General features: G+C 42.5%; 1 protein-coding gene across 1 annotated transcript; it reads right to left on the bottom strand.

The window, feature by feature from the left end:
• Nucleotides 1–3,148: 3,148 nt before the first annotated feature.
• Nucleotides 3,149–10,116, bottom strand: XAF1 (XIAP associated factor 1; the record flags this gene model as incomplete). The annotated part of the gene is made up of 7 exons (XM_009697351.1): nucleotides 10,085–10,116; nucleotides 7,239–7,374; nucleotides 6,182–6,238; nucleotides 5,136–5,388; nucleotides 4,330–4,397; nucleotides 3,707–4,057; nucleotides 3,149–3,218 (listed from the first exon to the last, which is right to left on the bottom strand). Coding segments are annotated over exons 1-7 (967 nt in total), but the record flags the coding sequence as incomplete, so codon positions are not given.
• Between the last annotated feature and the right edge of the window lie 534 nt (nucleotides 10,117–10,650).

Genomic DNA, 10,650 nt, shown 5'->3' with positions numbered 1-10,650 from the left:
CTGTTTAATAGGCTAGGCCTTCTCCCCACCCCACCCTAAGAAAGGGGTTGTAAGGATGGAGCTGGCCCTGTGCTCTCATGTAAGTTTTGTGACAGTTTTCAGACACAGCCGCTGTGGTCCCTGTCTCGCAGCACATGATGTGACCCCGTGGCGGTCAGGCCAGCCCCTGACCCTGCAGCTGTCTTGTGATCACCAGCCCCTCACCTGCCCGTTCCTGCCCATTTGTTGTCCTGTCCGGTAAACTGGCCTGTTTCTCAGCGCAAAGCATCTCCTTTGCATTTGGGCAGCAAAGCTTTCAAAGTTCCTTTTCAAAAGGGATGAAAATGTTTTCCTGTCTTTCTCTATAAAGATTTCGATTGTGGAGCATGAGCTGCCTGCCTAGTTTGTCTCCAAACTTGTTTTACACATTTACTGTGGACTCTCTTCAGACCATGTTATGTTTACCACCCCTCTTCAAACAGACATTGAAGAACAATAAAGAAAGAGTTCCGGTCAGGCCTGGCAAGCCCAGCTTTGCTGGAACCTGTACAGACCCCAAACTGCACAACAGAGTGAGAGAGCTTATGCTTGTATGGAGATCCATCAAGTCCATTGCTGTGATGTGTATCAAAGAATAATAAGAATATTAAACTATGTGGAAGTCTAAGAGTGCAGAATAAAAGAGGATAAATTTATGCATAGAGTGATACAGCTTTAACGGACATGCTTTCATAGCCCTTTCCTCCGCCCACAAATACAGAAAATTCTGTTTCATAGCACCATGTTCAATGTTAGACTTGCTTACCAGAAATTCAGAACCATTTTTTTTAAAGCTTAAAATAAACCTCAGTGAGAGCACTTAGATTGTGTTTGAAAATCCCTTCTTAAATGTGGTCAGAGTACTCCTGCAAGTTTCAAATGCAATTCACTAGAAACTGATCAGCAAAACATCTGGGACAGACAAGGAGTGAAGTTATCCACTCTTGGCCTTTGAGGAGCAGAATTTCAGGTTCAGATTAATGAGGTCTGAATGCATGCAGGAAAAGCTGATGATTGTTACAAACAGTGCCTATAAGGTTGAGGTTGCCTCAGAAGTCACTAACACTTGTCAGGCCACAGCACCAGCTGCTGTCCCACTCACAGTGCTGGCACTAGCCCAGTGGTTACAAGGCTGGACGTATCTACCCTTGGAACATCCATTGGTGCATTTCAGCTCAGTCCTGCCCATATAGATACGCCTCAGATACGCATAAATGAACCTTGCGCCCTTGCTGAATCACTGAGTTTGTGAACTCAGCCTGACTTCACATCCCATGTGTGCTTGCACATAAACAATGCAGATATCAAGAAGTTTGGATCTGAGAAGTAAGATGTTACACAAATTATAGGTCAGCTTATGTACATCAGTTCCAGCCATCAGCTTGTAAGACTGAATACTGCTAATGGTGGATGAGAGAAAAATGGCACCTTGCAGTAAAACTGTTCTGTTAACATGTTTTAGTGTTTATTGATGTAAGATGCCAAGCAGCAAAGGCTGCTTCACAAATGTTCACAGACATTAGCATAAAGCATCCACTCACTCTTCATGTTTAACTTTTCCACCATTGGGCTCTATCAGTTTCCATTTGTATATCAAAAGATGAACACCCTCAGTTATCCTTGGATGTGTCTGCAACCTTCCGAGACTAAGCTGTTTGTGCTAGCCCTAGGTTCAGTGGTTCACTGAAGTGAAGGACAGCAGGTTTTAACATTTTCTAATGTCACTGGGCCATGCCCTGAAAAACACTAAGGTCTCAGCTCTCAGTGAGGGCAAGGGGAATTGGTGGCACTCAACATGACAAGGAATTTTGAATTCCTTATTTCTTTCTCTCCACTAGAACAAACATTTTTAAATAAGCTTCTCTCTCTGCTGAAGTGGGTGGAAAAAGTACATTCCTAAGGCAAGCTTACACAGAAATATTTGAAATTACAACAGCTGTTGAGCCACCATCACTTTTACAGTTTTCTCGTGAAACCTTTTAAATGCCTCTCTTGATAAGGAATAAAAATCTGTCACTCTTTGCTCTTATTCCAGAGTAGCAAGTCACTTTTATTTGTCGATAAAGCTGTCACACTTTCAGTGCCTTTTGCTAAAGCTCAGCTGAAGCTTCAATCTGAAGACATGCCTCTATTTCCAGATTTAATCATGACTGCTGTAGAAAGAGTCTTCTGTAAAACAAAGCAAGCCCAGTTAGTTATGAGTGTTTTTAAAGTTTCAGTTTTACATCCTTGCTATGTCATCACTCAGTTGAACAATATAAAAAACCACAATGCAAGTCAAATACTCCATGTAATTACCATGTACTTACTTTTATTTCAAGACTAGAGTCCTGTAATTCAAAAAATAGACAAACCTCCTATTTCTCACTTTGGTGCTTTCTCTCTTTAATTTACCAGGAGAGGAAAGTTTTACAGGGAGAAGTAATACCTCAATTACTGAACCAAGTAGAAGAAAGGACAGGTTGAGAACAACTGCTTTCAGTTTCGATTCATTAATTGGACTGAGAGGAAAAAATACTGCTTAGGAACTGAAAAGCAGATGGAGATATTTAGCAAAGATAGAAGTGTTGGGATTCGCAGCCTGTCTGGGACAGGGTTAACTTACATACTGCCTATGGATCAGTGCAAGCTTAACCGGAGGTATTGCATGGCATAATTATATCAATACTTCTACTGAATATGCAATTTTTACTATGGAGAAAAAATAGGGGGGAGAAGAGAAAAAGAGAAAAAAAACCTTCTTGTCTTCTGAAACTATTCTTTAAGTCTCCATTCAGTATTGGAGCAGACAGATCTGGGACAGAACATCTGTTCTGTGTAATCTTTTGTGGTGATCTCTGCTTACAGTAGGGAAGGTACTGCACTGTTCAACATAGCATAATTTGAGAGGCAATATACTTGTTAGTCTGAATCAAGAAACTGAAAACATACTGGCTCTGAAGCAACACTTGCTTCATGCAACCTCATGGAAACCTACTGTGTGTTAGAATCTAAAGAGTTTTGTGATATTCTGAGTATCAGCTTTTCTAGACTTACTTCCTCTGCAAAATATCCCATTGTTCCTATTAACCCAAGGCAGAATAATCCCAAATGATGAATTCTGTTCTAAATTTCTGAAATTCTGCAGTACCTTTTTCTCCATGGCTTGATTTTTGTTTCATTCTAGCATTTTTCAAAGATGTCAAACATAGACATTTGACCTAGAAAAGTAAGTAACGGTCATATCAGAGGAGAATTTAACATATATTCAACATGCAATCATATTCACTAGGGAGGCAACTGGGCCCCCTTGTTGGGATGGAAATTATCTAGAGCTCCATCCCTGATGCAGCTGACATATAATCATACTATTTGCTTAGCAGGAACAATATCAGCCTTCAGCAAATGAGGAAAGTTGCTGAAGACTTTCCAGGATTTGAGCTTAAAATTAACAGCTTGAGTCATGGTTCTTATTTTCCTAAAACTTAGGCAGGCAATGGATCTTGTTTGTGTAGATGTGAGCATAAATAGTCAATGGAATTAACAAATTCCACGCTTTACAGAGAGAGTGTACCTATGGCCAGCATTTCAAGAAGCTATGGAATCCAGAAACGGGCACTGGGACCCCAGGCAGTGTGGAGATAATTAATGACTCTCTAGATATGTCCCTTTGCATGTAAGAGGCCGAGTCCAATGTGTCACTTCTCACCTCATGTTTCCGAAGGGTTGGAAGTGGCAGAAGAATGTTGCAATGGGCACAGGTCACCAGCATGTCAAAAGACTGAGTGTCTTTAAGGTCTTGAGGTGATGTGGAAAGTCCTCCTCTTGTGGGAGAGGGAAAGCCAATCTTTTTGTTCTTTGGGGGTTTAAGCAAGGTTTTGGAGGTCAATGGCTGGTCCCCTTCTTTCCCTTTGGGACGGACATCTTTCCATGCCTTTGCATTCTCGGAGCAAGAAGAGGGAGCCAGGGAAGAAGATGACGGTGGTGGATCACTGCTGAGTTTTGAAGTTGACTGGCCAGCAAGAACTTTTGTCAGCTTATGGGCTGCACTGCATTTATTCTGTTAAAAGACAGTATGCACAATGAGGTGCAGATTGGCATTACACCCACCTATGTGCTATGTTGTGATTTGTGACAGATGTCTGTCATGGGGAGAGACAGTGGACACCACCTGACAGTGATGCTTCAGCTGAATACATTGTATCATGAAACTATACTTTGAAGAGCCAAGACACGTTTCCCTTTCTTAGCTAATACATAGCTTTTCACAGAAATAACCTGGCTGGAAATTAAGCACAGACCATTGTCTTCTTCAGTTTCAAATGTGCTTACCAGATGTTGGGAGTATTGGTCATCTGGGAATGACTCATTGCACTGCCGACAAAGATTGCCACCAGTACCTTCAGAAAGAAAAAAAAAGGAGAGAAGCACAGTACTGACAGTAGGCATCTAGACAGGCTGCTCAGATCCAGTTATGGTCACTGGTTCTAGAGAAACAAAGAATGCTGATTCCACTGGCCAAGAAGGAATTAGAGCTGTGACTACATTTTGCTATTGGCACCACTCAAAAGCAATCCACCATCCCTTCTCACAAACTTCAGGATATTTGAAATTCCACTCCAGCCCCCACAGGTTTTGCTCTTTATAGTTTATTTTGCCAACCACTGCACCTACTGATGCCTGCCTTTTTCTGGAATCATGGACAGGATTCATGACTTTTTTGTCTTGACATACTCTGTTCAATATCTCAGGCCTAATAAAGCTCTCAACTTCAAGAAATCAAGGTATGCATCACTGGCTTTATACATGAAGTAGGAGGAAATTCTAAATTGTATTTTCTCTTGTGCAACAAGTAGAAAGAGGAAGAAGTTCTACTTCTTTTCTGACAGAAGGAACTTCACTTCCAGGATATAAGTGAGGCATAAAAGAACATGGCCAATGAGCTACCAGTCAGTGGAACCACTCTGGCTTTACAATAACCAGCATAATAGGAAGCAACACTTGGCCCTTTCACTGAGGTTGGTTAAACAACAATCCTCTCCAGCCTGGATTACTGAGAATTGTAGAGAAGGTAGGAGAATTTTCATTGAGATTTAACAGAGTTGACCCAGTCCATGACAATGAGGAATTTTGCTTACCAGTGGGGCAAATAAATGTTGCATTAGTGACTGCTTCACTGGTTTGAAAGTTCACATCCTTATGGTAGGACAGACCACTGTTCTGACAAATATCTTTGTGTTTGTTCTGGTCTTTGTACATGATGTATTTGTTACACTCCCAACACCACTCTGTTCGGCTGGCACAGGTGTTCAGGTGTTCCTGCAGCTTGTTGAAGGGCATTTCAAGCTCACAGATCTTGCATTTCATTGCTCGTTTGTGGCATTCCTTGGTCTGCACATGAATAGAGGAAATGATTGCAAATTTTCTGTCAATACTAAAAGAGGTCATTGGGTGAGAGCAATGAGTGACTGTTTAAGAATGCCCTCCTTAACAGGTATCTACACAATCAAATGCAGGCTTAGCTGTATTAGGAGTTCACCCATCTAGCCTATCTTTAATTTAGGATGATTTAGACAATATAAAGCAAAATGGGAATCAATAGCAGTGAAGATGTCCTGTGTCAGTACAGGTTAGCAACAGAGCACAAGCCTACCTAGAAAATTCCAATACTTCAGCTACTGCCATCAGGAGAAGCCTGCTGTGTCTTCACTGCTTTGGTTCCTTGAAATAGACTACATCTAGCATGGACAGGCTGCTCTCACTTCCTAGCCTCTGCCAATTCTTTTGTGTATCTCATCCTTAGCTGTTTCCTTGACTCTCACTTTGTATAATCACACCTTTGGAAAAGCAGGTAATACGAGTGTGGGGGCAGGATGGAATTGTCTTTGAGAAGCCCTCAAAAAACATCAGATTGAGGTGCCAAGGATGAGAAAGTAATAGATTATCTCCTGGAACAGACTGTCCCATCACAACTGGATGGGCAACCACCGTATGATATATTTATTTACAAGGGGAAAAAGTTATGCCAAAACACTGCAACTGTTGAGAGGTTTAAGTTTCTTCACAGTCCAGGACAGGAGTCAGGGATTTACATGTTTTTGCTGTTGAACCCGTTAGTGTGATTCTTGGTAGCTGGCCAAAGGAGTCAGCCTAAAAGGTAAAAAGTACTGCACTCCATACTTACCTCATGATGCTCCAACTGGTATTGCTGCATGCTTTGGTGACAAAGATTACATCTGACCTGCAATCAAAACATATAGCAGTTCATTGAGAGCATAGGAGGATGGTTAGTGCTTTCATATGCCAATACAAGTTCAAGTTGCTGAGATGATCTTCCTGTCATTTTCACCCCAATCATCGACAAGCTGTTGGTGAATTTTTGTTTCTTTGTCAGGCCTGAGCTGTGTTGAGATTTTGAGGAAAACAGATATCTGATGATTGTGCAGGAAGCTGTCATCCTGTGCAAGGAAAGGTGCCCATGTGAAATGCAAAGTGTGATGTGAAATAAAGAGTGTGCAATCAAAATTTTGACTGAGGTTTAACTTAAAAGTATAGTTCTGATATCTAGCTAGTCTTAATTATAATAGCCTCTCTGAAAACATGGGAGGTATGCTAGTTTTCTGTAGGTTTGCCACAAGAGCTACTCGTGTTCTGTTAAGTAACTGAAATCAATGGAATTGCTAAAACAATAAAACTAGTAAGACAGAATAAAAATTCATGCCTGGGTATTCATGTTTCAACATAGTACATAGCTACAGAGTTCTTAATGCTATACCAAAAAAGCTATCGCCTCACTATATGAAGAGCTGATAAATTTACTCTGCCAGTTCAGTTCTGTTAAAAAAGTGCATTGATATCATAGCTTTGTACAAGCAAGGTTTATATCTGATCAGGTACTGTCTGTCTTCCTCTAATCAAATAAATTTAACTTGCAGGCTCTGGCTAACTCACAAGCACTAGGAGCATGTATCTGTACCTGATCTGTAATCTGTATTGCTGAGGACACTGAAATGCCACAGTAGGAGCTTTATTCTCTTAAGCTGAGTGTGCAGTAAGATCAAAAGGTGCTGTAACCAGGCCTGAAGAGTCATATCAGACCCTTACAGATTTTCTGGTCAAACAATTACAGAAGTTCAAATCTAGTTAATATAGAGCACAGTACCATGAACATAACACTTCAGGGCTGGCAGAGCTTTTTGCTATTTGCAAGAAAACCCTGAAGAACATGTAGCATTCCTCACCTGCTTGTGTGCTTCTGTTTGATGGTCTTTCATATCCTTTTGGGCAACTGGTTCATCACATTCTGGACAGAGAGTGAGAAATCGCAAGCAGTGGGCCTCATGGAGGGAGAAATTGGCAGCAGACACATCTCGTTTGCTACCAAGCACATAAATGAGAATGAGAGAAGAGTAAATGAACTGGTGTGGTGGGATGACCCTGGTCAGCAGCCAAGCACCCACACAGCCGCTCACTCACCACCATCTCACCACACACACAGTGGGACAGGAGGGAAATAGGAAGAACAGAAGTGAGAAAATCTGTAGGTTGAGAGAAGGACAGTTAATACTTGAAGGAAGGCGGGCGGGAAACAAGTGAAGAAAATGACACCACTCACCACCTCCCACAGGCATACTTATGCCCAACCAGTCTTTGAACAATAGCCATCTTGGAAGCGAAAAAAACCCGCAATAACCCAACCTTGTTCTACTTCCTCTAATGCAGTTTTTATTCCTGAAAAGGTTATACCGTATGGAATATCTCTTTGGTCAGTTTGGGTCAGCTGTCCCAGCTGTGTCGCCTCCCAGACTCCTGCTCACCCCTAGCTTACTCACTGTGGGGGGCAGAGTGGGGAAAAAGAGAAGACCTTGACACTGTGCAAGCACTGTTCAGCAAAAGCCAAAACACTGGTGTGTTATCAACAGCGGTTTAGCCACAAATACAAACCACAGCACTGTAGGGGCTGCTATGAAGAAAATTAACTCCATCCCAGCCAGACCCAGTACAACTGGTTACAATTCAACTGGTTTGTCCCTAAAACCTAGAAGTAAGTATTTGTCTTTCCGATTCATCTTAATGAGACTTTTAGAGACTGGATTCTGTTACTCATTCTGTTCTGCCATATTACCAGGAAAACTTCTGAAAGGGACAGGACAGCTGCTAGAGGCTCCTGGTCTATTTGTCCAATAATTGTTTAAGAAAAAGTTCTGGCTGTTGTTTACATTGTTTACAGATGTGGAAAGAAAAGAAGGGCCCCTCTTCTGGGTGTCATCTAAGCCATCAAAAAATTTACAGCTCTCTGGCTCCCAGCAGGTCAATTTAAGGTAGCCGAGCCAAGCAGCTGCTCTGTTCAGATGAAGGTTACCTCTGAGCTGAGATACACAAATGTCACCATGCTCAGTTGGTCCAGGACGAGCCACTTAAGTTTATCTGGGAAATCACTTATTTGATTTTAATAATTGATGTGTTCACAACATTAGTGACAAGAATTGAGATATAGTTCAACAGGCCTTGAGTAAGACGTCCTGAAGAAGCTTCCGGGTGCAAACCTTAAGCAGTGTAAAACTTCCATTGCTCCCTTTGAAACATCTTCGGGATGACTGACGTGCACACCAGCTGATTTTCTGACTTCCTCTGCCAGTGGGGCCTGGGACTCTGATTCTATGGAACCCGTCTTAGGACGTCTGCCTCACTGCCCTCACTTCAGGCTCAGAGACATTAGAGTGCCAGGCAACTGGAGGTGAGGTGTATCTCTGTCATTTCAAAGCCTTCACTGCAGTGGGCCCAGGACCCTGCAGCAGGAGGTACTGATGCCTGACACAAGAGAGTGATGGTCCTTGGGACACGGCAGCTGGAGGTAAGCCCGTGCAACCTTTCTGGCCTACAAGAGTAGGAAGAATGCCTGAAAGGGCATGTACACTTCCAGCTCTGCTACTTCGAGGAGATGTGCGAGGCGGAATACCTGATGCCATTTGGGCTTTCTGCACTAGTCTTTGTTCCAAACTCTGACATCATGTCTAGGCTGCAGAACCAGTCTGCCCAACATATTTGCTGGTCACTCAATGTGGAGGGAATGGCCAGGATGACGCCACATAAATTACAAACAGCCCAGCCCCAAGACAGAGCAGCCACAGCAAAAAAGCCCTGGCGTAGTGAACTCTTCTAATTTTCTTAGAGAAGGTAAGATGCCTCAAGGAAACCTGCTTTAGACATGAGGAGAAGCTTCTCATGATCATGATGGATACACAATGGAATGGATTTCCTGTGGGAATGTGTCATCTCTGTCACCAGAGTTCTTAAGAATTAGTTAGAGACATCTATCAGAAGTTTTAGGCAAAGCAGATCTGCCAAGGCATCTGATCAGTGTGCATCAACTGCTTTATTCAAAGCATCCCCTACAACCTTTTAGAACATAATGCACAAGCTCTCTTTCTGCAAGGCTAAGCATCAGTTTTCTTTTGTCACCAAATATAAAATTGAGGCTAAGTTCATATTTAACCATTCTAAGTTTGACTCTTTTTTTTTTTTAAATTGCAGTGCTTCACAGTCTTCGTTCATATAATCTGTGCAATGGCCTAGCTACTAGTTGAGACACACCAAACTACACTATCCTCATGGCCCCCTTCAGCCTTCTGTTCTATGAGAGATGGCCGATTACCCTGAAAAAAATGAGTATTTTATCACTTAACTGCAAATATAGCAACAGAAAGAAACATCAGCCATGGGGGAAAACTGAGGCAGCTGCTGGGTTTGGCACAGGCCATGCACTGACTGCTCTGCCAGATACTGCAAAATTACCCACAGTGATATTATGTAAAAAGAGAACATGCAGCATGGGAGAGGGTTATGGGAGAAACCTCTCCACAGCAAAGCAGCAAGAAAGCAGCAACCTGGAAATGTGAAAATGCATGCAAAATATTTTTGTTTACTACTTAATGGCTAGCACACACCTCTCCTGCCGTGTGGTTCTTCCCTTTCTCCCACCACCCGACCCCGTTCCAGGAGACCTAGGTAACATTAAGGAAAATCCTAGAAAACTCTTGAAATCTCCACGCTTTGTAAGGGTGACGAGGGGAGAAAGATCTCTTACCAATTTTTGCAGAATTTGCTCGCTTCTGACATTATTTTTCTTTTTATTCTGCTGAATATCCTTTCTTCTAAGAGCAGAGAGGGCGGGAAAAAAAAAAAAAACGAAACTGAAAGCTTCTGTTGCAATAACTCCACCCCAAACAGCTGCTCAGCCAAGAATTCTTTAAAGGAGAAACAGCAGCATTGCCAGACAAGTATTGGTTTTCAGTGTGAGTTCCACATTGTGCTGGTTTTGGCTGGGGTAGAGTTAATTTTCTTCGTAGTACATAGTTGTTTTGGATTTGTGCTGAAAACAGTGTTGATAATGCAGGGATGTTTTAGTTACTGCTGAGCAGTGCTTACACAGCATCAAGGGCTGCTCTGCTTCTCACCCCACCCCACCAGCGAGTCGACTCAGGGTGCACAAGAAGTTGGAGGGGACACAGCTGGGACAGCTGACCCCAACTGACCAAAGGGATATTCCATACCATATGATCTCATGCTCAGCATATAAACTAGGGCAAAATTTGGCCAGGGGCTGCGGCTGGGGGACTGGCTAGGCATCAGTCGGTTGGTGGTGAGCAATTG

Source organism: Cariama cristata, unplaced genomic scaffold (genome assembly GCF_000690535.1).
Source record: "Cariama cristata isolate BGI_N322 unplaced genomic scaffold, ASM69053v1 scaffold11543, whole genome shotgun sequence".
In the NCBI taxonomy this organism is placed as follows: domain Eukaryota; kingdom Metazoa; phylum Chordata; class Aves; order Cariamiformes; family Cariamidae; genus Cariama; species Cariama cristata.
Note: the sequence above shows the minus strand (reverse complement) of the source record. Positions and strands in the feature narration are given on the sequence as shown.